General features: G+C 53.7%; 2 protein-coding genes across 7 annotated transcripts in view; both read right to left on the bottom strand.

Annotated features, from left to right (window-relative positions):
• Window positions 1-4,438, bottom strand: part of ELL (elongation factor for RNA polymerase II) — a 77,301-nt gene extending 72,863 nt beyond the window's left edge. For both annotated transcript variants that reach the window (XM_042249612.2, XM_027969398.3), the window contains exon 1: window positions 4,289-4,438. In XM_042249612.2, coding sequence (XP_042105546.1) covers window positions 4,289-4,423 — 135 coding nt within the window. In that variant the 5' untranslated portion in view covers window positions 4,424-4,438. The remainder of the gene's footprint in view (window positions 1-4,288) is intronic.
• Window positions 4,439-14,594: 10,156 nt separating this feature from the next.
• Window positions 14,595-24,843, bottom strand: FKBP8 (FKBP prolyl isomerase 8). 5 transcript variants are annotated; one of them, XM_027969397.2, is made up of 9 exons: window positions 24,818-24,843; window positions 23,011-23,324; window positions 19,961-20,130; window positions 19,752-19,840; window positions 19,234-19,454; window positions 18,256-18,428; window positions 16,162-16,239; window positions 15,549-15,680; window positions 14,595-15,115 (listed from the first exon to the last, which is right to left on the bottom strand). In XM_027969397.2, the coding sequence occupies exons 2-9, from the start codon at window positions 23,297-23,299 to the stop codon at window positions 15,029-15,031; spliced, it is 1,239 nt and encodes a 412-aa protein (XP_027825198.2). In that variant the 5' UTR covers window positions 23,300-23,324; window positions 24,818-24,843; the 3' UTR covers window positions 14,595-15,028. The 5 variants fall into 5 exon arrangements, with proteins under 5 accessions (XP_027825198.2, XP_042105542.1, XP_042105544.1 ...); XM_042249608.1 differs by having other exon boundaries at window positions 19,234-19,451; XM_042249610.1 differs by lacking the exon at window positions 24,818-24,843 and adding an exon at window positions 24,603-24,791.
• Window positions 24,844-27,895: the final 3,052 nt, after the last annotated feature.

Here is a 27,895-nt window from a genome sequence, read left to right as displayed (position 1 = left end):
TCCTATGCCCGTCCCAGGACAGAGCCCTGTAGCCGCCCCCACCCCTTTACCTAGCCCCCAGCCCCCACCCTCAGCAAACACCCGCCCCAGCCCCTCATGTTTCAAGGCCTGTACATGTGCCATGCCTGGAACCCCTACCCCTTCCCCCCTGGGGACCCCTCGCCTGGCAGACCTCAGCTCTGGCATGCCCTAAGCATGCCTTTCTTAATCAGCGCCCTTTCACACCGCCCCATTCTATTTCCTTCCTGACACTGACCGCTGACAAGCTCTTCATGCCGATTTCGGTGCCACCCTGTTCATTATCTGTCTCCTGCCTCTAGCATGCCAGCTAGAGAGACTGGGCACACATTCTGGTCACTGGTAAACATCTAGCCCCTGAGCGGTGTCCCTGTACAGACCAGGCACTCAAATCAGATTCAGGAAGATAGTCTCCCATAGTCTCTGCTCGGAGAAGGCAATGGCAAGCCACTCCAGTACTCTTGCCTGGACAGAGGAGCCTGGTGGGCTGCAGTCCATGGGGTCACTAAGAGTCAGACACAACTGAGTGACTTCACTTTCACTTTTCACTTTCATGCACTGAAGGAAACGGCACCCCACTCCAGTGTTCTTGCCTGGAGAATCCCAGGGACAGGGGAGCCTGGTGGGCTGCCGTCTATGGGGTCGCACAGAGTCAGACACGACTGAAGCGACTTAGCAGCAGCAGTCTGCTCATACCTCCAGGTGGGAACCGGCCCTGGGTCCCCACACCAAGTGCTGAGAACCTGTGAGGGATCAGGGCTGCACACAAGCCAAAAGAATCCTGACAGCCCCAAGAGGAGGAGCCAGAGCTCAGAGAGGGCAGGGCCTGAGATCCTCGGAGTCTGGAGAGGACTGGGCACTGGGAGGGCTCAGATACTAGGACCCTCACAGTCCCGAGAGGAGAATCCAGAGCTCAGAGAGGGCTGGGCGCTGAGACACCCCCAACCCTGAGGGCGGGATTAGGAGCTAAGAGGGCTCGGGTACTAGGACACTCATAATCCTAAAGAGAAGAAGGATCCAGAGCAGCCACTGGGATCCTCAGAGCTCTGAGGAGGAAGAGCCGGACTGGGAGGGGTCAGGCTCAGAACCAAGGCCTCATCCAGGTACACCTGAGATGCAGAGATTCAAACCCAGACAGGCTCCAGTTCGCAGGTTTCTTGGGCCCTTCCCTGAGCCCTCAGTTTTCCCTAAACAACATCTTCCTCTTCATTAAGAAACTTATAATCCAGGAGAGGACAGGGTCACTCAGCAACAGATCCATCAAATCTGACGGTGAAACATCCACGTGATCGAGGAAGGTGCCCCAGCAAAGGTCACTTCCTCGGAGTCACTATCAGGGACACTTCTCTGAACAGACCCATGATGGGGTCTTGGAGCGATGGGCTGTGTTTACACCTTCTCTCTCTTCTCTCCCGGAAGTAACCCATCACAGCAAAAAGGGAGATCCATGGGAGTGCCCTGGGACACACTCGAGACTGCCCGACACCCTAGTCTGGACAGCGGCAGCCACATGTAACTTCACCTTTACCTTCCACCACGTTCCAGGCTGGTCACTGGGTCTATACAAAGGCAGTTCAGGCTCCAGACCCCTCGGGAGATGGAAGCTATCAGGGACTCCTACTTGGGCTAGTCCAACAGCTAGGATTACAGGCTCCTGGGAGCCACAGAGAAAGTTTTGAAGGAAGCTCCTCGCCAGTGCCCTGCCACATCTGAATTTGTAAAACCTCTTTGCCATTACAGCTCACCCTTGAACAACACTGGGGTTAGGGGCACCAAGCCCCTAGGAGTCAAAAATCCTGAATAAACTTTATGGTCGGCCCTCCATATCCTGAGTTCCACATCTGCAAAGCCAACCAACCTAGAACTATGGTACATATTTGGTGAAAAAAAAAAACCCATGTATAAGTGGGCACCTCAAACCTGTGCTGTCCAAGGGGCAGCTTAAACATAAGGTGACAATACAAAGTACAACATAAACAACATAAAGTAAAAGTGCAAACCATCCCTCTCCACAAGCTGCCACTGGCAAACCACACAGTCGCAGTGCTAGAGAAGAGAAAACGCTGAGCTGTGACAGGCACATAAATCAGAATGCATCAAAACGCATACTGTGCTAACAGCCAAGACACGTCTCCAGGCACACAGGTTCATCAGGTCACCTTCCCCGTGCCCACCACCCAGGAACACTGAGTGCCCGGGCTGCCCTGGTCTTACCTCAGTCCACGACACTGCCTGTCTGGTAGGATTAAATACAAAATTGCCAAGAAACTTCAATCACCTGTCCGCCTCTGAGAAAAATCGAAGTTTGAGTCACCCCCAAAACTCAGCCCAACCAGTCAGGTTAACACGACCGGCCTGCAGGAGACGCTCTGCGAGGGAGCCGCTTCTGACTGATCAACACGCGATGCACAGCTAGGCTCTGCGTGGGGCGAACTTGAGTCTGCAGTTATACCTTCACCCTCACAGGAGGAAGATCCAGCTTAAGGGATGTAACCAACACCCTAAATTTAAAAATAGCAGCGTGACAGCATGAGGTGGACGCATAGGCGGGCCTTCCGGGCAACTGGAGCCAGGGAAGGCAGCATGGCAGGGAAGGCGGGGCTCCCAAGCCACCGTGACCAGGTGCCAAGTTCACCTTATTTACACGGCGCAGGAGCTCTCCCCCAGCTGTTTCGAGGAAAGCTCGCCTTCCTGCAGAACGAGTCGGAATTGCCCAGGGGGAAAAAAGACTCTGGGCTGGGATTCTACAAGGAAGGGAGGCTTCACCTGGCCATCCGGCCCCCTCCTCCTCACCTGCAGGGGCACCCCAGCCTCACCGGGGGGAATCTGTTTCGGACAGGGTGGGCGCTCGCTCTTCCAAAATAGACGAACTCCCACTTCAACGAAGGGGAAACCGAGACACGAGGACAGGAAGGAAACTGCCCCCCAAAGTGGGAAGAAGGGCGGGAAGGGTGGGCACTGGGAACAAAACAGGGAAAGAAATTCCGGGCTTAGCTAATGGTGCCGAACAAGCCCAGGGCAGGAAGAAAGCCGCATTCCTTCCTAGTTAGTCTCTCTCCTAACCCGCCCGAGGCCCCCCCATCCCCAGCACACGCACTCACACGCACGCACACACACACACACACAGGGCAGGGCCTCCCCGAACCTGACACCAGACCCAACCCCCTAACCACTGGCTATGAAGCCCCAACTTTCCACGCAAGGAGGAAAAGGACCCCCCCATCCATTTCCCCTCAGGACCTGACCATTGGGCACCTGCAACTTCTGTCCCAACACAGGAGGGGGGCGCCATGACACAAACAGAAATGGGAAGCAGCAGTTTCTGACCACCGGCCCAGATGTGCTCCCCAGTCAGGCCTAGAGAGACGGTGCACAGAAGCCCATCCTCAACACCCCTCCCCCGGTGGGCCAGGTGGCAGAACTGAAACGCCTCCAACTTCCCCAGAAGGGCCCAAATCGGCCCCTGAGAAGTGTGAGAGTCAGCGGCCAGGTGCAGTGGCCAGAGTGCCTCCCCAGGTGCCCACCCCAGGCTCCCATGCTAGGAAAGGCTCCATGCCAGCAAGCCCCCCTCAAAAAGACTCCCTCTTCCTAAAGGTGTCCAGCGATTCAGGGTCACCTGGGGAGCTAGGAAAACGCTGTCAGGTTCTGCCCAGACTTCCCTTCCCAACAAATGAGTGAACCCGACTCCAGGAGCCTCACCGGAAAGCGTCAAAGACGGCCCCCAAGCGCAGACAGAACCTCCCCACACAAAGTGAACAGGACCCCACAGGAGCCCCGACAGCGGTGACCCACTGACCCACCCCGCCAGTGACCTAGGCGGAAAAGCTGCTCCCGGGAGCGCAGTCAGCCATCCCTACCAGTCTCCCTGCCAAGCAGCCAGACAGAGAAGCCCTAACCCCCCACCTCCTGTGCTCGGACAGCGCTACCTCTACCCCCTCCCCTGGTCAGGTGAGAAAACCAGTTCCTGCCCAGGTGCCGGGTGAGTCCGGAAAGGCCCCGGACGCCTCCAGGTGCCGACAAAGACGCCCCCCGGGTCAGGCGCGCGAGTTCTGGCCCTTCGGCCGCCCTCGGCCGCCCGCCAGGGTCGCCTCCCGAGCCGAGGCTCCCCGCTCTCCGAGTGGGACATGCGCCCACCCCGCGCCCCGCTGGCCCAGAAACCCGCGAGCAAGACCTCAGACGCCGGACCCCGCACCCCCAAGCCAGGGCGCCGCGGAGAGGGGCGCGCGAGGCCGACCTGCGCCCCGACGCCCGCGCCGAGTCCGCCGCTCACCTGGCTGGCGCGGTAGCTCTCGAAGGCCCTCAGGGCACTGTCGGTGAGCTTCACATGGAACACGGACACCTTGCTGCCGTCGCTCACCCGCCCGCACGACAGCCCGTAGCTCCGATCCTCCTTCAGCGCCGCCATCTTGCGACCATCGCTCCCCCGCCCCCCGCTTCCCGGCTCCGGGGCCAGCGGCGCGCCGGCCACGCCCCACCCCGCCGCCCGCTGACGCACTGCATTATTCATGAGACGCGGCTGGCCACGCCCCCTACGGGCCCGGCTGGCGCCGTACTGCCCGCCGACGTGCTGCATTATTCATGAGACGCGGCCAGCCGCGCCACGCTACGGGCCGAAGGCGGCACGCAGTCACCGCCCCTGTTTTCTGCATATTCATAAGGATGGCTGGCCCCACCTCTCAAGGCCCCAGAGGCGTCCACTTCCGTGCCCGGACTCCGCCCCGACACGCGCACTCCTTCAGGCCCCGCCTCAATGTGTATTATTCATAACCCTGACTCAGCCAAGCGCGTCGAAGCCCCGCCCCACCAGCCGCTGACGTGATGTATTATTTATGAGGTCTCTCCAAGTCTTCCGTCTTTGGCTTCTGTGGAGAGTCCCAGCGAGGGCGTGGAGGGGACCGGGCTGCGCAAAACACGTGGGGGCGCGGAAGCGGAGGCTGGCTGGGTGAGTGGGCGTGTCTATGCAAACCGAGCCCGAGTTGGACGCTGGGTTGCGCTGCTGGGTCTTCCCTAAGGTGGGCCCGGGGCTGTTGGGGGATCGTGGGGGTTAGTGAACTTTGCTCTTCTGTAAGAGTACACTTTTCATAGAATAAAATCCTACATCCCCAAAGGACCCTGAGAGATGGAGGTTATCCAGCTCGCCAATTTAAAAAAAGTCACATGTCATAAAATTAACCCATTTAAAGTGTACAATTTTTTTATTACCAAATTCAGACTTAAATTGAGGAAAGTAGGGAAAACCACTAGACCACTCCGGCATGACCTAAATCAAATCCCTTACAATTATAGAGTGTAAGTTAGAAATAGATTTAAGAGACTAGATCTGGTAGAGTGCATGATGAACTATGGATTCATGACATTGTACAGGAGACACGGATCAAAACCATCCCGAAGAAAAAGAAATGCAAAAAAGCAAAATGGCTGTCTGAGGAGGCGTTACAAATAGCTGTGAAAAGAAGAGAAGCAAAAAGCAACAGAGAAAAGGAAAAATATACCCATTTGAATGCAGAGTTCCAAAAGAATAGCAAGGAGAGATAAGAAAACCTTCCTCAATGATCAGTGCAAAGAAATACAGGAAAACAATAGAATGGGAAAGACTAAAGATCTCTTCAAGAAAATTAGAGATACCAAGGGAACATTTCATGCAAAGATGGGCTCAATGAAGGGCATAAATGGTATGTACCTAACAGAAGCAAAAGATATTAAGAAGAGGTAGCAAGAATACACAGAAGAACTGTACAAAAAAGACCTTCACAACCCAGATAACCACAATGGTGTGATCACTCACCTAGAGCCAGATATCCTGGAATGTGAAGTCAAGTGGGCCTTAAGAAGCATCACTATGAACAAGCTAGTGGAGGTGATGGAATTCCAATTGAGCTATTTCAAATCCTGAAAGATGATGCTGCGAAAGTGCTGCACTCAATATGCCAGCAAATTTGGAATACTCAGCCCTGGCCACGGGACTAGAAAAGGTCAGTTTTCATTCCAATCCCAAAGAAAGGCAAGGCCAAAGAATGCTCAAACTACTCCACAATTGCACTTATCTCACACCCTAGTAAAGTAATGCTCAAAATTCTCCAAGCCAGGCTTCAGCAATACGTGAACCGTGAACTTCCAGATGTTCAGGCTGTTTTAGAAAAGGCAGAGGAACCAGAGATCAAATTGCCAACATCCGCTGGATCATGGAAAAAGCAAGAGAGTTCCAGAAAACATCTATTTCTGCTTTATTGACTATGCCAAAGCCTTTGACTGTGTGGATCACAATAAACTGTGGAAAATTCTGAAAGAGATGGGAATACAGACCACCTGACCTGCCTCTTGAGAAACCTATATGCAGGTCAGGAAGCAACAGTTAGAACTGGACATGGAACAACAGACTGGTTCCAAATTGGGAAAGGAGTACGTCAAGGCTGCATATTGTCACCCTGCTTATTTAACTTACACGCAGAGTACATGCAGCAACTGAACTGAATTGAGTGGCTGCACAGCAGTGTGAATGTACTAGATGGCATAGTACTGTACACTTTCAGTTCAGTTCAGTCGCTCAGTTGAGTCCAACTCTTTGTAACCCCATGGACTGCATCACACCAGGCTTCCCTGTCAATCACCAACTCCCAGAGTTTACTCAAACTCATGTCCACTGAGTCAGTGATGCCATCCAAGCATCTCATCCTCTGTCGTCCCCTTTTCCTCCTGCCTGCAATCTTTCCCAGCATCAGGGTCAGTTCTTCACATCAGGTGGCCAAAGTATTGGAGTTTCAGCTTCAGCATCAGTCCTTCCAATGAATATTCAGAACTGATTTCTTTTAGGATGGACTGGTTGGATCTCCGTGCAGTCCAAGGGACTCTCAAGAGTCTTCGCCACAGTTCGAAAGCATCAATTCTTCAGCGCTCACCTTTCTTTATAGTCCAACTCTCACATGCATACATGACTACTGGAAAAACCATAGCTTTGACTAGGTGGACCTGTGTTGGCAAAGTAGTGTCTCTGCTTTTTAATATGCTGTCTAGATTGATCATAGATTTCCTTCTAAGGAGCAAGCATCTTTTAATTTCATGGCTGCAGGTACCGTCTCCAGTGATTTGGGAGCCCCCCAAAATAACTTCTATCACTGTTTCCATTGTTTCCCCATCTATCTGCCATGAAGTGATGGAACCAGATGCCATGATTTTAGTTTTCCGAATGTTGAGTTTTAAGCCAACTTTTTCACTCTCCTCTTTCACTTTCATCAAGAGGCTCTTTAGTTCTTCTTCACTTTCTGCCATAGGAGTGGTGTCATCTGCATATCTGAGGTTATTGATATTTCTCCTGGCAATCTTGATTCCAGCTTGTGCTTCATCCAACCCAGCATTTCGCATATGTACTCTGCATAGAAGTTAAATAAGCAGAGTAACAATATGCAGCCTTGATGTACTCCTTTCCCAATTTGGAACCAGTCTGTTGTTCCATGTCCTGTTCTAACTGTTGCTTCCTGACCTGCATACAGGTGTCTCAAGAGGGAGGTCAGGTGGTCTGGTATTCCCATCTCTTGAAGAATTTCCCACAGTTTATTGTGATTTACACAGTCAAAGGCTTTGGCATAGTCAATAAAGCAGAAATAGATGTTTTTCTGGAACTCTCTCGCTTTTTCGATGATCCAACGGATGTTGGCAATTTGATCTCTGGTTCCTCTGCCTTTTCTAAAACCAGCTTGAATATCTGGAAGTTCTCGGGTCATGTACTGTTGAATCCTGGCTTGGAGAATTTGAGCGTTACTTTACTAGCATGTGAGATGAGTGCAATTGTGCGGTAGTTTGAGCATTCTTTGGCATTGCCTTTCTTTGGGATTGGAATGAGAAACAAACTTTTCCGGTCCTATGGCCACGGCTGAGTTTTCCAAATTTGCTGGCATATTGAGTGCAGCACTTTCACAGCATCATCTTTTAGGATTTGAAATAGCTCAACTGGAATTCCATCACCTCCACTAGCTCTGTTTGTGGTCATGCTTCCTGAGGCCCACTTGACTTCACATTCCAGGATGTCTGGCTCTAGGTGAATGATCACATCATTGTGGTTATCTGGGTCGTGAAGATCTTTTATGTATGGTTCTTCTGTATACTGCTACAGGGATTCCAACTCCAGCCTGTCTGAGTTCAGGGCCGAAGTTATGGGATCCTCCACCCTTCATCTGGGATCAGTTCATAATTTTAAAATATATAATTAAAAAGTATACAATTCTGTGTCATTAAGTGGAATTCACATTGTTGTACAACCATCACCATTGTTCATTTCCAGAATTTTTTCCATCATCACTGATCAGACATGCTGACAAGTTTGCCCACTGCTGTGCCCAACTGTTAATCTGGAGGCTAGGCCAGGTAAATATGGGAGCAGGCCAGGGCTGCACTGCCCCTAGAAGGGCCATATATAGGCAGGAAGAGCAACTGAGAGGCAGGTGGTCTGGAGTTAGAGGATGGAGAGGGGACAGCCAGCCAGACTGCTGAACAGAGTGAAACATGGGAGGAGCCAGCTCTGAGTGCTGACCAGCTTGTGTGTGCCATTAGAAAAGGCACTTCCCCTCCTGGAGCTGAAAGTGGTTTCAGCTGAGAAACAGACAACAGCATTAACAACAACCACCCCACAACGAGTGCTTAAAATGCACCAGGCTCTGTTTTCAGTGACACTCACAACTGCCTTTTGGGGTGGATACTGTGGTTCGGTCCCATTTGCCAGATGGGAAACTGAGGGCTTAGAGAAGTTAAAAAGAATTAAGAACACTGCAACTATGGGCTGTTCTGCTTGGCAACAATTATTTCTCCATTTTACACTGAATGCCCCAGTGGCTCCCAAGAGGACCCTGGAAACAATAATGGAGAGAATCATCAGGCATTGGTGTGCGCTCCAAAGCCTTTAAGAACTAGGTCACCCAAGAAACTGGAAGCCAGTTGATTGCCTTGGGGTGGTCTCTCAACATACAGTCCACGTAGCAAGCCCATTGAAAATGTTCTAGTTCTGTGATGGGAACAGTGACCCTGGCCTGACCCTCACCCTATGGGACCTGGGATGTGTCTTGCCCTCTCTTTTCCTCACTTTGCTTGTCCATAAAATAGCGATAATAACAGCATTTACCCAAGGGCCTAGGCCTAGACCAAAGAAGATGCCATTATCATGAGGATCATTATTAATGGTTTTACAAGAGTTTAATCTACATAATCCCTTTCCTTTAGACATTTATGTTTGCAGTTGATGGAATTTTAAGCCACACTGGGATGAACCCCACTATTCATTAGCTGCCAACTGCTAACATATATATTAGTTAGCTATTGCTGCCTATTACGGCATAACAAAGTGGCTTAATAAAAGGAGCAGTTATTTCATAGTTTCTGAGTGCTAAGTCTGGTATGTTTTAACTGATTTTCTGCTCAGGGGCTCATGAGGCTGTAGTCAAGATGTTGGATGGGCTATGTCCTCACCCAGAAGCTCACCTGAAGAAGGCTCTGTGTCTGAGCTCCTTCAGCTTGTTGGTAGAACTCATTTTTTGGTGGTTTTAAGACTGAAGTCCCTACTTCCTTGCTGTCACTGGGGGGCAGTCTCAGGCACTGGCCATGTGGCCCCCTCCATCTCAGTAATAGAAACCTCCCTTGTGTTGAATCCCTCTGACTTCCTCTTGTATAGCCAGCAGGGTCGGGCCTACCCAGATTATCCCCATATCTTAAGGTCAACCGTGCCCAGTGACAACACAATCATGGAACCGAGATACACTGCATTCCCCATCCAGGGATGATGCAGGATAAGAAATCTCAGGAACGCCTTAAAATTTCTGCAACACACAGCCCTTAGAGACGCATTGCTGCACATCTGTCCCACAGCTTCCTGAAAGTTGAGTTGCTAGGTCAGAGCAAATGGACCTTGGGGATTTTGAAGCAAACAGTTTTGCAACAGAAGGAACTTGAAGATCCCTGAGAACTCTGTTTGGAGCTGGCCCCTCTGCATGGTGGGGTGGCCAGCAAGCAGTCTGCTCCACTGCTCTCTTAGCTGGCCACCTCAGAGCCAGCAAGTCCACCTTCGGGGCCTCAGGGCTTATTTGTGCAATAGGGAGACTCACATCTCTTCTTGGGATGAGGCCAAAGACACCTGTTGTCAGGAATCCCTAAGACCACGGTCAGGCTTGGTAATTCACTAGAAGGACACAGAGAACTCAGAAAAGCTCTTATAGTCATGGCTGCGTTAATCACAGTGAAAGGATACAGCCTAGGATCAGCAAAGGAAAAGGATGCGGAAGGCAGAAGCCAAGAAAAACCAGGCACAAGCTTTTGGTTGCAGACAGCACTTAATTTTCCCAGCAACGATCGTGACGGCACACACAGTATACTGCCACCCAGGGAAGCACACTCAAGCCTTGTCCATGGTTTTTGTGGAGGAGGAGGGGTCAGTTATGTAGATATGGCTGATCACCCATCCAGAGACTGAGCTGATACCATGTGACCAAAAGCCCCTACCCTATTTTTCTCTCTTTTTTGGGGGGTGGGAGAGGCAGGGGGCAGATGGCATGTGAGGTCTTAGTTCCCTGACCAGGAAGTGAACCTGTGTCCTTCGGATTGGAAATGCGATGTCTTAACCACTGAACCATCAGGGAAGTCCTGCTGCTGCTGTCGCTTCAGTCGTGTCTGACTCTGTGCGACCTCATAGACGGCAGCCCACCAGGCTCCTCCGTCCCTGGGATTCTCCAGGCAAGAACACTGGAGTGGGTTGCCATTTCCTTCTCCAATGCATGAAAGTGAAAAGTGAAAGGGAAGTCGCTCAGTCCTGTCCAACTCTTCGCGACCCCATGGACCGCAGCCTACCAGGCTCCTGTCCATGGGATTTTCCAGGCGAGTACTAGAGTGGGGTGCCACCGCCTTCTCCGCAGGGAAGTCCCCCCCCCCCTAACCCTAAATCATGCTGTTGTTGTGGACTATTTGGCATGGCCCATGGCCTCAGGTAAACTGATACTCTTATCAGTCAGGACATTCCAAGAGTCTAGAAGTAACCTCTCAGGTGCCAGTCAAGGGCCAGTCCTTTAAATGTGCAGGGTTTGTTGTGCAGGTTTGCACAACCCACGCCTTCAGTTTCTTCTTTACTGCTCTACAGATGGGGTTTTAAGAGCCCTCATGGCTCCAGCGGAGGTACCAGGGAAGGCCTTGATTGGGTCACTGTGAGTCACATGATCGCCCAGGAGCCAATCACTGTGGCCAGGCCGCTGGACGGCTCTGATTGGTCAGGCCTGAGTTGCGGATCCACTCCTGAAGGCTGGTGGGGCACCAGCCCCATCTGTGTGGTAAGGAGTAAAGGTGAGTTCTACCAGGAGGCCTTGAATGCCAGGGCATTCAAAGACACTGATGATGCTACACTGGGTGACCCCAGCCAGCACTCAAGTTGTCCTTTAGGGAAGATGTGAGATGGAGACGTGCAAAGGTCACCCTGTTGAAGTGCTCAGGAGACGTGAGCTTCCACACACAAAGCTCATTCTTCCGTGTTCACTTCCAATTCATGGCCCACTGTAAGTCGCACCCCTTGAGGGCAAGGGCTAGCCTGAGTCATCACTCAAGACAGGGTATACAGAAGGCACTGGTATACATTTTGATAAGAAAGAAAATCCATCCACCCAATCTCTGAACACAGCACACGCTGTCCAGCCGGCACACCTTTGCACATACTGTGCCTGAATCGGGAGCAAGCCCCGTCTGCCCCACAGGCCTCCTGTGTGCTTAGGGTAACCTTATTGCCCCTCTGGCTCCCTACCGCTGTCCTGTTCACACCACTGAGGATGGAATGACCCAGGGGATGGATACACTTAAGTCCCCACCTGGCCCTGGCATTCAAGGCTTTTCTCACCTCTTGGCCTTAACCTGCAGTAAGATGCAGAAACAGCTGCCTGGACTCTGGAGGCAGGCTGACCTGGGCCAAATCCTGCCTGTTACATCCAGGTAGTGAGACCCTGGGCAGGATCTGTCTCCTCTCTGAGCTTTCATCTGCTCGGCTAAGAATGGGCACAACCAGAGCAACCATGAAGAAGAGGGGCAAAGGAAGGAGGTACAACCAGCCTGACTCCATCATCACTAAAAAGCTAGTCTTCAGGACACGTGAAACCTGCCAAGCAGACACAGAAACTCTCAGCATGGAGCAGAGTCAGAAAAGACTCACAGGTGTGTGGTCAGTTGCTTTTTCTTTTCCTAATATTTACTTACTTGGCTGCTCCAGTCTTAGTTGCAGCATGCAGAATCTTTAGTTGTGCTATGCAAACTCTCAGTTGCAGCTTGTGGGATCTAGTTCCCTGAGCAAGTATAGAACTTGGGCCCCTGCGTTGGGAATGCAGGGTCTTAGCCACTGGACCACCAGGGAAGTTCCTCAGTTGCTATTTGACAAAGCTATCATAGTAACTCACTAGGGGAAACAAAGTCTTCTCCACAGATGTTTCTGCAACAGCTGGACACATGCGTGCGTGTTCAGTTGTGCCTAACTCTTTGTGACCCCACGGACTGTAGCTGCCAGGCTCCTCTGCCCTGGTATTTTCCAGGCAAGAATACTGGAATGGGTTGCCATTTCCTACTCCAGGGATTTTCCCCACCCAAGGATCGAACCAGTATCTCTTGTATCTCCTGCATTGGCAGGCAGATTCTTTACTAACTGCACCACTGGGAACCCAACTGGATGGTTATTTGGAAAAATTTGAACCTCAACCCCAACCTCACACCACTTACAAAAGTTAACTCAAAGTGGCTCCTGGATCTCAATATAAAAGTTAAAGCCATAAGAGGTTTAAAAGAAAAACCAGAAAATCTCTACAAACGGCTCAGCAAGTTTTGACGAAAAGCATGTGGAATGAAGGGGGAAAAAATGACTAATTGGACTGCATTAAATTTTAAATGTCTGTTCTTTGAATGAACAGAAAATGAAAAGTGAGGAACTTCCCTGAGGGCCCAGTGGTTAAAAACTGCCATGCTCCCAGTGCAGGGGACCCAGGTTCGATCCCTGGTCAGGGAACTAGATCCCACATGCCACAACCAACAGTTAGCATCCCACAACGAAGAGACCCTACATGCTGCGCCTAAGATGTGGTGCAGCCAAATGAATAAACGATAGGAAAATGAAAAGTGAGACACAAAGTGGGAGATATATTCACAACACACCTGACAAAAGCCTTGTCCCCAGAGTGTATGACGAAAGGGGCACAGAACAAGGCTGCTGCGGGCCCACGGTGGACGGACGCCAGTGCTGCACGGCCAGTGCTCAGGAGTGGCAGCAGTGACGGCCCTCACAGCCAGGCCAGAAAGTCGCCCCAGCCAGCCCACAGCCCATCAGGCCAGCTTCCCAGCCTGAAACCACGGAGACCGAGCAGAGAGGGGGCATCCTGCCTGAGATGCAAGCCTCCTAGGCCTGGCCAACCCACGGCCCCCACCCCAGCGCCTGCCACGGAACCCTATTCCCGTCAGCGGCCAAGATAGAAACCTAAAGGGATTGAGTGGTGCAGAGTAGGATCAGTTCCAAGCTACGGCCAGATGTGCCCTAAGAGTAATCCAAGTGGCCCCGAGAGGGCCTGGAGCAAGCAGGGCAAAGATCAGGTTTCAAGGCCTGACGGCCACTTTCTGCTGGGTGGCTGTGGCCAGTGGCTTCTCCTCCTGGACTGTAAGGGGGTGTGCGCTAAGTCGCTGCAGTCACATCCAACTCTGCGATCCTATGGCCTATAGGCAGTGGGCTCCTCTGTCCATGGGGTTCTCTAAGCAAGAATACTTGAGTGGGTTACCATTTCCTCCTCCAGAGAATCTTCTGAACCCAGGGATCAAACTGCTGCTTTCACACCTCCTGCATCGGCGGGTGGGTTCTTTCCCACTAGCGCCACCGGGGAAGCACTAGTAAGGGGCCGGGCATGGGCCAAACACTTGCGTGCTCTGCCTCAGAGATCTCCTTCCCTGGAGGCAGGCCAAAAGAGCAAGAAGGAACTCAGGTCGATAAAGGTGCCAAACACTGGCTTTGACTATCCTGGTCGGGACGGTGGGCAGCGTTCTGGGGAGAAGCTCCTATAGCCCTGGGTTGTTAGGAAAAGGAGATGGGACGCAGCTCCTGGAATCAACCCCACCCCTCCCCAGAGGCCTTGCAGCGTCCAGCTCTGCTGAGCACCCACCTTTATCACCTTTGAACATAAAAGGTTCATCCTGCTCCAGGGCCTTTACACCGGCTATGCTGCTGCCCAGATACGGGTCTGCCTGCTTGCTGCACAGCCAGACCTCTGTGGTCACTGAGGGCTCAGCACAGTCCCGTGAGGTCCCATCAGGGTCCCCCGCTGCAGATGATGCGACAGAATCGAGAGGTGGGGTAAGGGCCACACCTAGCAGGGAACTCCCGCCGAGTCTGATCAGGCGCTCTGAGCACAAGGCCCCACTAGGCCAGGTCTGCTTCCCACTCCGCACAGAGGGTGTGCTGTGGCCTGAGAGCAGACAAGCCCCCTGTGGCCGCAGCCTGGCCACGCCCCCCGCCCTCTGTGGCCCTGGATGTGGTGCAGAAGGTCCCCGGCTCAGCCCCAAGCGACGCTGAAAGAAGGTTCCAGGATGAGCAGGGAGCGGGGTGGGAGGCTTTTATTTCACTGTGTGTAGGTGGAGGGGGCCTGGACAGAGGGCAGCAGGCAGGGCAGGAGGGGCTGGAGGCTGGAAAGGGGCTGGGCAGGGGGAGGGCTGCCCCCAGGCCTGTTGGGAAGAGGACACTGGGACTGATCCCTGCTGGGACCTCACCCCGGGGGTGGGGTGGGAATTGGGTCTGGAGCAATGAGGGCCCCCTTGCTCCGGGCTGGATGTGGGGTCCGGGCCCTGCCTCACTTTCCTCCAATAGGGCTCAGTCCCTCCTGCTCGTGGGGGCACATGACCCCCAAACCTCACTGCCCCCGCCCCAAAGGAGGGGGCTAGGCCAGTTAGGGCAGTGGACAGGGAGCCTGGGGGAGTTAGGGAGCACAGGATGGGGGTCCACGGTGAGTGGAGGGGATGGTGGCCACCTGGGCGGTCAGTTCCTGGCAGCAATGACCACAGAGAGAGCCACGCCCCCCAAGGCGACAGCAGTTGCCCCAAACAGCCACTTCCATGGGATGGACTGTGGATAAAGGAGAGGGAGAAGGCGGCTAGACACTGGTCAAGACAGATGGCTTGCACCTCAGCCAACAACTACGGTCCCAACAGGCCTCCCAGGAAACCACGGCCTGAAAATGCCTTGCCTACCTCTCGGAAAACTCCTACATCTGCATCAAAACTCAAGCCAAGCCCCCCTCCTCTGGTATACCTCCCCTTCTCCTCTGAAGGGAGCCAGCACTCCTCTGCCCGAGCCCTCCTGACTGTGTTGTATCTTCTGCTCAGGCTCTGATCACACAGTGCTGGGGACTCTCTGTGTCCATGTCCCCAGCACGATCCAGCATGGCCCAGCTCAGGAAGACACTGATGTTGCGAAATGAAGACGCTCCCTCTGCATGGTGTGCCCTGCACACAGTCCTCCTCTGGGAGCTTCCCTGTGCCTGCCCGCCCCTGCTCACCCAGGCACCCTTGCCAGGACACTTGGCAGGCAGCCGGCTGGGGTTGCCCAGCATCTTCCGGTACAGGGCGGTCTCCGTGCTCCTCTGGGCCGCATGCTTCTTCACCAGCTTCGAGAGCTCTGCGTGGATCGTCTGTGAGAGCAGAAGCCAACCACTGTTGCTAGCAGCCTGCCTCCCTGGGGCCCGGGGGCTCGCTGGGGCTGGAACCGCTGGGCCTTGGGAGCTGTCTGCTACTCGCCAGGCATTAGCAAAGTGGGGGTTGCTGTCTGCGTCCTCCGAGGAGGCCAGAAGATGAGGTGGGGCAAGGGTGGCCAGAGGAAGGTTTCCAAGAAGAAATATTCTGGGAAGGAAGCTGAAAACACCAGCACTGGCCAGGCTGGCAGTGCCCTTGACCTCTAAAACCCCTACTGGGGTGAGAGCCCAGACTGCCTCTGCAGGGGTCAAAAAGGGTCTCAGCAGGCAGGTTGGGGCCCTTCAGTCACGTACCCCCTGCTACTGCCCAGACAGAACTCTACAGGGGAGAGCCACAGCAAGAAAGATAAGGGGCAGACCACAAGAAGAACTTCCCGACAGGTCAGCATGGCAAGTCTCAGGGTGCCCCCATTCTGCTCACCTTGTTGGAAGGTTCCAGCTTCAGGGCTGCTCTCAAGATGGGGATGGCCTCACTATACTCGCCTTGCTGGGCCAGCACCTGCAGGAGCAAGTGGGGAGTTATCACTTGGACCCAAGCTGGGCCACGTTCTCCTTCAAGAGACCCAGCTCTGCCAGGCTCCCGGCCATCTGACTAGTTCCAAGTCTATCTCCAGCAACTGGCCCAGGGCTCCGGTCACCCCTACACTGCTCCCCGGAGCCCTCAACTACCTGAGCGGTGCGCCAGGCTCGGTGCCCCTTCCCATGAACGCTGGTTTCACCGCGTGCAAGTGGCCCAGGCACTCTCTCTCCTCTTCCCTCACCACCTTGGCCGACTTGAGAAGCCAACCAGAAGCTGCCAAAGCTCTGGCCACACTGAATGGTTCAGAGCCAGGCATGTGACTCAAGCCAGCCAATGAGATCCAGCCGGAACTATGCTGGGAGCACTGGGAGGCCAGTTGCTTAGTGGAAAGGATGGCTGGCCCTTTTGGCAGAGCAGGAGGGAGCATCTTGAGAGAGGAGTGTCCCTGAGAAATGAACACAGCAGGCAGACACAGGCATCTCCGTAACACTGCTGAACACCTGGATCCAGCTGTGACTGAAGCCAGCTAGGCCTGAAACTCGGCAGTTCCACAAGCCATCAATTCCTTCTGCTTGAATCTGAGTGGGTTTCCATCACCTTAGACCAGCAGACCCAAACAGGTGTGAGGCTACAAGAACGGACAGTCTCATGTCCCCCAAGAGGATTCTTTTAAACCCTGAAAAACAGGGTCAGCATCTTTTCTCTCCTCACGTTTCTATACCCAGAAAGGACTTTAAAAAACACTGGCTGGCCTGCTCAGTAAAAGTGAAGTCGCTCAGTCATGTCCGACTCTTTGCAACCCCATGGACTGTAGCCTACTAGGCTCCTCCGTCCGCTGGATTTCTGAGGCAAGAATGCTGGAGTGGGTTACCATTTCCTTCTCCAGGTCTCTGATACACTAAGTGACCCAGCATTTGCTTATGCCTTAGTTTCCTCAGTTTACTGCTAAAAAGTGCTGAAGGCACCCCCTCTCCCAGCAGAGTGAGGATGAACAGAGACAGGGACAAAAGCAACTCAGGTCAGGTCCACTCAGGCCAAGCTCCCCGCAACACTCCACCTGCACTTACTCAGCACCTACTGTGTGCCTGGCTCTATCTGCAGCGCTGGAGATGTAGCAGCGAATGAGACATACAAAGGGCTTCCCCGGTGGCTCAGTGCTAAAGAACGCGCCTGCAACGCAGGAGCCACAGGAGACGCAGGTTCAATTCCTAGGTCAGGAAGATCCCCTGGAGGAGGGCACGGCAACCCACTCCAGTATTCTTTTGCCTGGAGAATCCCAAGGACAGGGGAGCCTGGTGGGCTATAGTCCATAGGGTCGCAAAGAGTCGAACACGACTGAAGCAACTTAGCACGCACGCATACGACATACAAAATCCCCACCTTCTGGGAAGGGAAATGGACAAGAGGCATGACACCTGCCCATGCTGACAGTGACATGGGAAACAGGAAGACAGGGCAGGGGGGTTGCAGGGAGGCCTTCCTGAGGAGGTGACATCACCACGAAGGCTTGAAGGAGATGAGGGAAGGACTCAGGGGAGTAAACAGGGCGTGGACAGCCCACGCAAAGGCACTGGGGCAGCAGCAGACCTAGCCCCAGTACCAACCAACAGCAGACTGGAAGGTGATGGCAGGGGGAAAGACCAGATGGCTCTCAGCCTTGAAGTCCACGAGAAGGACCCAGCTTTTGCTGGGGGAAATGGCAGTCACAAGAGGGTTATATGTGAGGAACAATTACAGATGGGCCAGGCGGCAGTGCCGGGGAAGAGAGGGAACCTAAGACCCAGGGCTCGGCTCAAACATGGCCTCAGTCAAGGAATTGCTGTGACCCAAGCCACAGCCCTGCACCTATTTGAACCTCAGTTTTCCCATCTGTACCCCGGGGAGCTTGGGTGGCTGATGCTCACGCCCTTCTCAAGTGTGGGGTGGGAGACCAGCCTCACTGCCCTGGGATGGGGAGCCAGCCTGCCCACCGGGAGCCTGCGAGCTGCAGCTCACCTTGCCCTTGCGGAAGAGAGCCTTGATGTTGTCAGGCTGGTGCTCCAGCACGAGGCTGCAGGAGCGCAGCGCTGCGCGGTAGTGATCCAGCTTCAGCTGCGAGGCCGCCAGGTTGTTCAGACACTTCACCTTCAGCTGCAGGAGCTGCTCCTCCTCCTCGAACGTCATGTCCACTGAGGGGAACAGCACGCAGCCACAGCTGCTGTGACCATGCCTCCAGCCCTCCCCCCAGCCATCCAGCTGCAGAGGGACCAGACCCAGGCCAGGTCCACCCTCCGCACCTGGTGGTGGAGGAGACGGGGGAGGGTCTCTGAGTGTCCCAGTGACAGGAGGCAGGGGACTTCCAAGCTCCCAGTGCTGTGGGACCTCTACCACCTACTCCTTGAGGGGACTCAGGCCTCTCTGGCCTCAGCTTCCGCATCCTAACACAGGCCAAGACCAGCACCATCCTCAGGGCACTCCCAAGGAGTCTACAAAACGGAGCCTAAGTGAACAAGGGCCTGATCACGGGATACGTGGATCAACAATGTCTGCAGTCAACCACATTTTAAACATCTATCTGCACTCCATAACATTCCACTGACCTGGGATACAAGTCCTGACCTAAGGAGGCTTAATCACCCACGTGGCTCAGTGGTAAGAATCTGCCTGCCAAGCAGGAGACAGAGGTTTGATCCCTGGCTCAGGAAGATGCCCTGGAGAAGGAAATGGCAACCCATTCCAGTATTCTCGCCTAGGAAATTCCATGGACAGAGGAGCCTGGTGGGCCAGTCTATGGGGTCGCAAAAGAGTTGGCCACAACTTGGTGACTAAACCTCCACCACCAGTGGTAACTACAGGCTAGGCGTAGCTGAACATCCACCCAGGTTCTAGAACTTTCTAGAACATTCTGAATCTGGGGCCCTCTGTGGCTTGAAGTTTCTAGCACTAGTGGGGATGGCTCTGCAGGGAGGTGCTGGGGTTTGACCTGGCGGTCACCTTTGGCACTGGAAGTGATGGCCTTGATGGCGAGGTCGTAGGAGTTGGCAGCCAGCACGAAGTCGGCCCGCTGATAGTGAGCATTGCCACACTCCCGCTTCCGGTTGGCCAGGGCCACACGCTCCTGTCCCGTTAGCATCTCCAGGTCAGGCCCATCCACGGCAGTCTTCAGAGTCACCTCCAGGCACAGGGCCGCGTGCGGGGGGATGTATGGGCTCCTGCTGGGGGATGGGGTGGGGATAGCACTCAGACCCAGCGGCCACCGTGACTGAACCCCCAGGCACACTGGGATGGCTCAGGAGCGGGAGGGAAAGGGCTGTCACCCCCTCCTCAGTAAAACACAAGGGAAGTTAACCCTTGCTCCCCTTGAGCTCCGCGGCCTGGAGCAGGATTTTCCTCGCTGAGCCTCAGACTCCTCTTCTATAGAGTGTGCAGGCAGATGGGGTGAGATGGGGGAACCACCCGTCCCACCCACTCCTGCATCCCCACAGGGACCCCTGTAAGCAGCAGGTTCTCACCTGCCCTGGGGGCCATAGCAGTACTTGGAGTCAGCAGTGACCATCGCCGTCTCCCCGACGTCCATGAGTGGGACGCTGAGATCCAGGGCCTGGGAGGGCGGGGGGGCAGAACTGGTGGAGTGGGCCGAGCAGCAGCACAGCGGAGCCTGCACAGCCCCCCACGACCAGCACACCCCCGCAGCTCACCCCCGCCCCACCCCTCTTCTCACCTGGATGACGTCGCAGTCGCCCAGGGTGAACACCAGCTCCGGCTCCTCCTGTACTCGCGTGCCATTCTCCAGAGACGTCTGCAGCCGCACAGTGACCACCTGGCCCTTGGTTGGGCGGCTGGAGCCCGGTGGGCCTGGAACCAGCGTCTTCTTCCTCAACAGCCCATTCCCTGCCAAGGAGAGGGAACAAACAGCCTGTCACCGAGCGGCTCAGATGAGTGGCTGCCCCCTGGGCAAACTCTCCCCTCACCGGCAGCTCTGCCTCTCCTGGGGGTGGCACAGCATCAGGGCGCAAGCTGAGTTTTCAGTGGCCCCTCTCCCACTGACTGGGCAGGTGAGCCCATGCCTCTGGGTCCCAGTGTCCCTGGCTGACAGTGGGCACGAAAGTATTGATTTAGGGACTGACGATGCTGGCCCTGGGATGGGCTCAGTGAATGCTGGCTGGTCTGTTATCTTAAGACAATCAAAGGAGGGGGGACATCCCTGGAGGTCTTCCAATGCAGGGTTTGATCCCTGGTTGGGGAGCTAAGATCCCACACGCTGCAGGGCAGCGAAGCCCGTGGACTGCCACTGCTGAGCCAGCTCACCACAGCTAGAGCAGCTCCCACTCCATGACAAAGAACAATCTGTGCACAGCAGTGAAGATCGAGCACAGCCAAAAATTAAGAATGAATAAATGAGGCTTCCCTGTGGCTCAGTGGTAAAGAATCCACTTGCCAATGCAGGAAACATGGGCTCAATCCCTGATCTGGGAAGATCCCACATGCCACAGAGCAAGTAAGCCCGTGCGCCACAACTATTGAGCCTGTGCTCTAGAGCCCGGGAGCTGCAACTACTGAAGCCTGTGCTCAGCAACAAGAGGAGCCAGAGCAATGAGAAGCCCATGCGCTAAAACTGCAGAGTAGCCCCTGCTCGCCAAAACCGGAGTAAAGCCAGAGCAGCAGCGAAGACCCAGCACAGCCAGAAACAAACTAATTAAAAGGAAAATGTCAGTATAAACATAAATCTAGTTAATTGCTAAATTAAAAATAATTTTTAAAAAGAAAATGGAGTTCCCTGGTGGCCTAATGGTTAGGAGTCTGCACTTTCATTGCTGGGACCCAGGTTCAAGCCCTCATCAGGGAACTGAGATCCCACAAGTGGCCAAAAGAAGAGGAGAAGAAGAAAAACATCTCGGCTCAGTGAAGGCAAAGGGCTGAGAAAAGCCCTCCTGCCCATCACAGTCAAGGCGCCGGGATGCCCAGAAAAGAGACTCAAGAGCGCTGCCCTGTCCCCTCTCCTTTGGTTCCAATCTCAGCCCTGAGACATCTGGGTCTCAGTTTACCCCGCCACGAAACGGGGTGGCTGGGGCTTCTCCTGGTGACCCCCAGAGAGTAGCTTGCTTGGTCAGTAGAGTACCTGTGATGCCAGGAGTGTGTCCCGACTAAAGCACCACATCACACGGAAAGACCTAAAAGCAAAAGTAACCCCTAGCTCCCCCCTCCAGCCACCAAGGAGACCATTACGTTCTTCCCCATACCCCAAACAATTTTAGGGGTGGCCAGATGGCCACAGCCAACACCTCCTGAGGACCAGGCACAAGGCCCCAGGCCCTCACAAACCCACTCAAGGAGCCCCACAGTGAAGACACCCACAGTCATCCCATTACAACTACTGGGGTGAATAGAGGGCTTATACCTACGGGGCACAAGACACCTGCAGCCACCCAGTGTACAAGAAGTACCTGTATTCTGTAAGTCCCCAGGTCTGGAAAACACTGCCATGAGTCGGAGCAGACCCTAGTCTAAAGATGATGGGCAGGGAGATCTACTCATATTGTGGAATATTCTAGAGTGTTCCAAATTTCTGCAGGGCTCCCCAACTTATATCTGCTCCTGCATCCAGTTTCAGAATCACTTATCTAGTGGATGCCAAGGGATCCTGTGTCTTGAGGCTTCTGGACACTAACAGGGGATATGTTGGTAGGATCTCAACCAGGAGTTGTCTCTTGCCTGGGGAAACTCTGGGTAAATCACAGCTTCTCTCAAGGCCTCAGTTTCTTTGTCTAGAAGCCTGAATTCTGGCCTCAGAGAGTGGTTGGCTCGAATATAAACAAACAGAGCCATCCTCATGCTCACAGAGGGAGCAGGGCAGTCCTTCCTGTCAGTAGAGAACTTCCCAAACTTTAACAGAGCCAAGGGGCCTGTGCAACCTTGGACAAGTGCCTTCACCTCTCTGAGCCTGTTTCCCTAACTGTCAAACAGGGATATGGTAGGAATTACAGCACAAGGTTGCTGTGAGGATAAAATCAGAGGATGCACAGGCCTGGCACGGAACCACTGCTTAGTAAACATCACCTGGTGTTTGTTTTTTTTTAGGCATAGTAAAGTCTGTGTCTGTAGTGGAGGTGAAATCAGTACCAACTTGGTTTTACCAGTGTCTGTATCATTTGATACTACTTACTAGCGATGTGCTATCATTTGTGTGGACATTGGCGTTACTGAGTGTTCTAGGTATCAGAACTAGTAGTACTGTGTTTATTTTCCAGAGTTGCTGTGATAGAGTGTTTAGTGGAGGCTGCAGCGCATATGGGTTCTCCTAGTTTCTCTCTTCCAGGACTTTTCTCAACACTGAGCACACTAATGAAGACTATGATTGGGATGTTCCACAGATCTACTTGACCTTAGAACACAGTTTTGGGGGGCACGGGTCAGACAAATGCCAAGAAAAGGAATGGGGGTTGAGAGCTGTGTGGCTCTGAGCAGGTGATTCAGCGTCTCTGAGTCCTTTTAGCAGCTCTGAGAAAGCAAGTCATACGTGTGTGTGTGTGTGTGTGTGTGTGTGTGTGTGTGACAGAGAGAGAGAGACAAGAAAAGGGCTCATAAACATGAAGTGTCTCAAGCAATTGCCTGTGGCTAGTGATCACCGTGGTTACCACGTTTTACTTCCAATCTCCTTCACGACAGAGATGGGGAAACGAGGCTCAGGAGGAGAAGGCCTAGGCCAAGGTCACTCCCAAACCTGAGCTGTCTGGGCGCCATGGGTCAACCCGAGCCACCCCTGCTCCTTACCCAGGATGTCCAGCCACTCGTCGGGGGCCGGGGCGGGCTCAGGCTCAGGCTCCATGGCAGCCAGGAACTCTCTGGCAAGGGCCCCGGGCTGCTCGGCCTCCTCCAGTGGGGGCTGCCCCACATCCTCAAGTGGTGGCAGCTCACTCAGGTCCTCCTCTTCTTCCTCCTCCTCGCCCTCAGCGTCTTCCACCCCATCCAGCACCTCGAAGTCCTCAAGTGGGGGGACCCCAGCAGGCGGCGGAGCAGTGGGCTCAGGGTCTGCAGCAGAGGGCTCAGCACAGGATGCCATGCTGCTGGGGGGATGGGAACTGGCCCTGGTGGGGGGAATGGATGGGGTAAGAATCCCATCACACCCCTCACATCTCCTCTGCCTCCATTCCCCACAGTGCCCATCACTTGCTGTGTGACTCAGGAGCTCCAGGCCTTAGTTTCCTCATCTGTACAGTGGGTAGAGAAACAATCCTGGTTTGTTCCAAGGACTTAACAACCCATTCACCAAACCCTGGCATCAGGTTCAAACAGCAGTAGCTATTATTAGAGTTAATTATTATTTAATCTTTATAAACACCCTGGGAAGTAGAGAACATCCCCTTGTAGAAAAGGAAATTGAGGCCCAGAGTGGCAAAGCCATTTCCCCAAGGTCACAGAGCAAGGCAACCACAGGATGCAGGATTTGGAACCTGGGGCTTAATCTGTCCAGAGTGGGTGCTGGGATTTTTTCCTGGGGGACAACCCCTGAGATCTTGGGGAGGCTATTTTTAGAGCCCAAGAGAAAAATAAAGTGAATCTTTACCAGGGCTCCCCACCTTCAGTTGTCCCATCTCCTAAGGGGAGCCTCCCAGAAACCCCAAGGCATTCCTTCGCAATACCTTCCTGAACCTAATACCACCCCCCAACCCCAGGGACCGTGTCCCAAACCATTCCCTAGGAGCCCCTTCTCTCCTCAGGCCTTCTGACCACCTTCGAAGTAGCCTCCCCCTTACAGAAATGGTCGAGACCCCCACGGCTTCTTCCCTGGACCATCAAGAACTGACTCCCTCCCCTAGGCCCCGAGCTCTGGAGGTGGTAAAGCCGTCATTATAGCCCACAGCATCTCCTCCCTAACTCTCACCTGCCTGCCCCTTCCGGGCTCGGGTCCCATTTTCTGAGACCCTCCCAGCCCCAACCCCCACAATCCCCTGCGCTCGCATAAATAGCCCTCCCCCAACCCCAACCACCGCCCCCAGCCCGGGCCAGCTTCCCCCGCAGCTGGTCTGTCGCCCCTGAACACTTTGATCTCCCCAGACGCCCCCTTCCCAATCCCATAACACCCTAGGCTCTCCAGACGCCCCCTGCCCCGGCCTGGCCCTCCTTCAACCTCCCACCCAAGTCCTCAACGCCCCACGCCTATTTGACGCCACCAGTCTGGGGCTCCCGACCCCCCGCAACCCTCGGGCACCCCTGGCCCTGCACGACTCAGCCGGCAGCGCCCCCACCCGCTGCTCTTGACCCTCCGTGGCCCCCACTCCTGGTCGCCCCCACCATGTAGCACCCCCTCGGGCACTCCGACCCCCCCCCGCGCCCCCCAGCTCGCCTCCCCCGCGGCCCTTCACCCCGCCTAGCAGTCGCAGCCCCTGCCGCGCCGGGCCCCGGACTAGCCCAGGCCCGGGCAGTGCTTCGGGCCGACGCGGCCCCGCTGGCGCCCCGGGACACGTGCCTCCGGCTCCGGGACCCCAGCCTGGGGTCCTGCGCCCCCCTCCCCGCCCCCAGCCGCGGCCGCCGCGCCTCGGGAACCAGGCTCTGGCGCCCAGCCCCGCCCTCACCGCACCCATTGGACGCCGCCGCAGTGACTACAGCGTCCATTGGTGTGCGCGCACATCCGTCTCCGGTACAGGCACCGCCCCCTTCCTGCTTGTATCAGCGGGGCGTTCTTAAAGGGGCAGAGGCCGCCGCGCCACCCCCCCGACCGGGGGCGGGGGCGGGGGCGGGGGCGGGGGCGAGGGCGGAGGCGGGAGCCGGGGTCAGGGTGGGGGTGCTGTAGATCCTAGTCAGTTCACAGGTCAGCACCCCGCAGCCTGGTCAGACTAACCGCTTGTCTGACATTCGGCTCATCTGCGAAATGGGGATAAACACCTCTATCGACGCACTCTCACCTTGAGGGATGTTGGGAGGACAGCATTAAATGGTACTTTCTTAAGGAACTCAGGTTTGCGCGTCAGGGCAGTTCTGAGACTGCTGGATAACCCACCATGAATCCCTAGTTACTTCTGTAGATCACAGGCTCCGAGGAAAGCGACGTGCCCAAGGGCACACGGAACCTTGGTACCCCACCCCCACCTCCCCACCCCCGGCGCAACGTGGTCTAGTCTAATCCCGGGAAGGTTGCCTGGTGCAAACTGGAGGAACTCAATAATGGCTAGGTTAACTGCTGAAAGAGCAGGGCCACTGGGAGGAATCCCGCCTCCCTTCTTCCCCTGCTGGAGTATGATAAGGTGCCCATGGCCCCAAGGAGAAGGTGGCAGCTTTGATTAGAAGGGGTTTTATGGCTCGTGTTTTGAAAGGGGGGGGCACTTACTCCTCCTTCACTCTGTTTTTTTTTCTTCCTTGCAGTTACCCTCTTCCAAAATGATCTTGCTAATTCTTTGGCTTCCTCTAACTCTGCTCCATTCTGGAAAGAATTTTGCCTGTTTTATCCTTACCACCTCCTTGAATGATGCTTAGGGTCTATGGGAGTTAAATAGATGGATGAGTAACTGAATTAATGAATAAATGAAACGCTGGCTTTTGGAGGTAGCTAACATTGTGGGAGGTAAATCGCTTTTGGAGATAATTTGTCAGATAGGAGCTCTGAGGTCACCTCCTATTGGAAGCTCTCCCTGACCTCCCCAAGGCAAGACTAGGTGTTTTGATGGGTGCAGTCTTGGTATACTTCATCGGGGATTTACTTCTGTCTGTGCCATCTGTTGACTTCTGCCTCTCCCAGTAGACTGGAAGACCCTCCAAATCTGGGAAGAATATGTTGTTTCTCATTGTTTTAGTCCTGAGACCTACGTAGTGATAGCTCAGTCAGTAAAGAATCTGCCTGCAAGGGAGGAGACCCAGGTTCGATTCCTGGGTCAGGAAGAACCCCTGGAGAAGGAAATGGCAACCCACTCCAGTACTCTTGCCTAGAGAATCCCATGGACAGAGGAGCCTGGCAGGCTACAGTCCATGGTGTCGCAAGAGTCAGACACCACTTAGTAACTAAACCACCGCCAAATCGAGGAAGAATATATTGTTTCTCATCGTTTTAGTCCTGAGACCTACATAGTGATAGTGCCTGGCACAAAACCACCGGAGAAGTATTCAGGGAAATCATTGTGAAAGGAAGGAAGGCTGGCCAGCCGGAAGAGGTGGTAAGATAGTAGGATTATGTGAAATTGCCTGGGAATGAATATCAAATAAACCTTGGGCCAGTCTTGGTTCTGAGGGACTTGGACTAATCTCTGCTCATCTCTGAATCTGTTTCATCTGCATAATGGAGTCATTTACCCAACCTGTCCCACCCCTGTTACAGGGGCAGAAGGAACTCTAGTAAACAACAACAATACAAAAACAATTAAAGTGAACAAATATAAAGTAATAACATCAACAATTATGGTAATATAACAGTGACTGACAGGTGTCACAGATGTAGGCAAACACTTTATGTGTACTTAATCCTCAGGAAATGGCAACCCACTCCAGCATTCTTGCCTGGAAAATCCCATGGACGGAAGAGTCTGGCAGGCTACAGTCCATGGGGTCGCAAAGAGTCGGACAAGACTGGGCGACTTCACTTTCGCTTCAATCCTCACATCAGCCTTGTGAGCCAAATACTCTGATGTTCGGAAGCCACGTCATTGGCTGTGTATAGAGCTGCAGTTGTCGTATTCTCCCGGTGAACTGAGCCTTTTATTATTATGACATGCCCCTCTTTATGCTTCTTGCCTTAGAGTGGACTTTGATATAAAAATCGCACACCTCTTCTCCACTGGTGCGTATTTTAAACGCTCCATTCTCATCCACCTTTTACCTTCCACCTTTATGTATCCTTGTGTTATTCATGTGCCTCTTGTAAGCAGCAAAGAACTGGGTTTTGCTCTTTAATTTGGTCTCCCCATCTTTGCCTTTTAACTAGGGCATTTGGTCTGTTTACATTTAATGTAATTATAGACATATTTAGACTTAAATCTGCCTTTTTATGTGTTTTTTGCCACCTAATTTTTCTCCCTCTTGTCTTCTTTAGGATTGGATGTGAATGTTTTGGTAAGACTCTTTATTATCCTCATTTTTACAGAGAGGGAAACTGAGGCACGGATTAATGAAGGATAAGATGGGCCAGGGCTTTTTTACCCACTGAACTTCTCTTCCAGCCAGGCAGCTGGATATTGCACAAACAATAATGTAGATAAATATCTAATTTGGTGAGTGCTGTGCAGGAAATAAAACTGAAAGTTTTCCTGTCCCCAGCCTTAGGCTTCCCCCACAACCAACGTCACCATCGCTGAGCTGACTGGGCATTCCCACCCCTTCCCACCCTCTCTCTCAAATACACAAAAGAGGAAAATATTTTCTTGTCTCTACTCCACTGAGCACAGAAAATTTGGAGCCAGGCAAGTCCCTTTTAACTTCAATGTGCAGCTCCCACGCCTTCCAGGACCCTTGTAAATGTTTCCTGGCCTCCACCAACGCCCAAGAGACCTACTGAAAAGTTTCTGCAGTCGGGGCCTCTTCTGCTACAGCCTGAAGACAGAGTCACGGTTCTACTTTTCCCAGCAGCCATCACCCAGACTCTTCTCAGCACTGGCTGCTGTCTGACTCATGGAGTTCCAATATTCGTAACAGATCCAGTCCACACTGCATGCTTTCACACCATCCTGTCTTT

This window comes from Ovis aries, chromosome 5 (genome assembly GCF_016772045.2).
Source record: "Ovis aries strain OAR_USU_Benz2616 breed Rambouillet chromosome 5, ARS-UI_Ramb_v3.0, whole genome shotgun sequence".
Lineage (NCBI taxonomy): Eukaryota > Metazoa > Chordata > Mammalia > Artiodactyla > Bovidae > Ovis > Ovis aries.
This window is presented reverse-complemented; position numbering and strand designations above follow the sequence as displayed.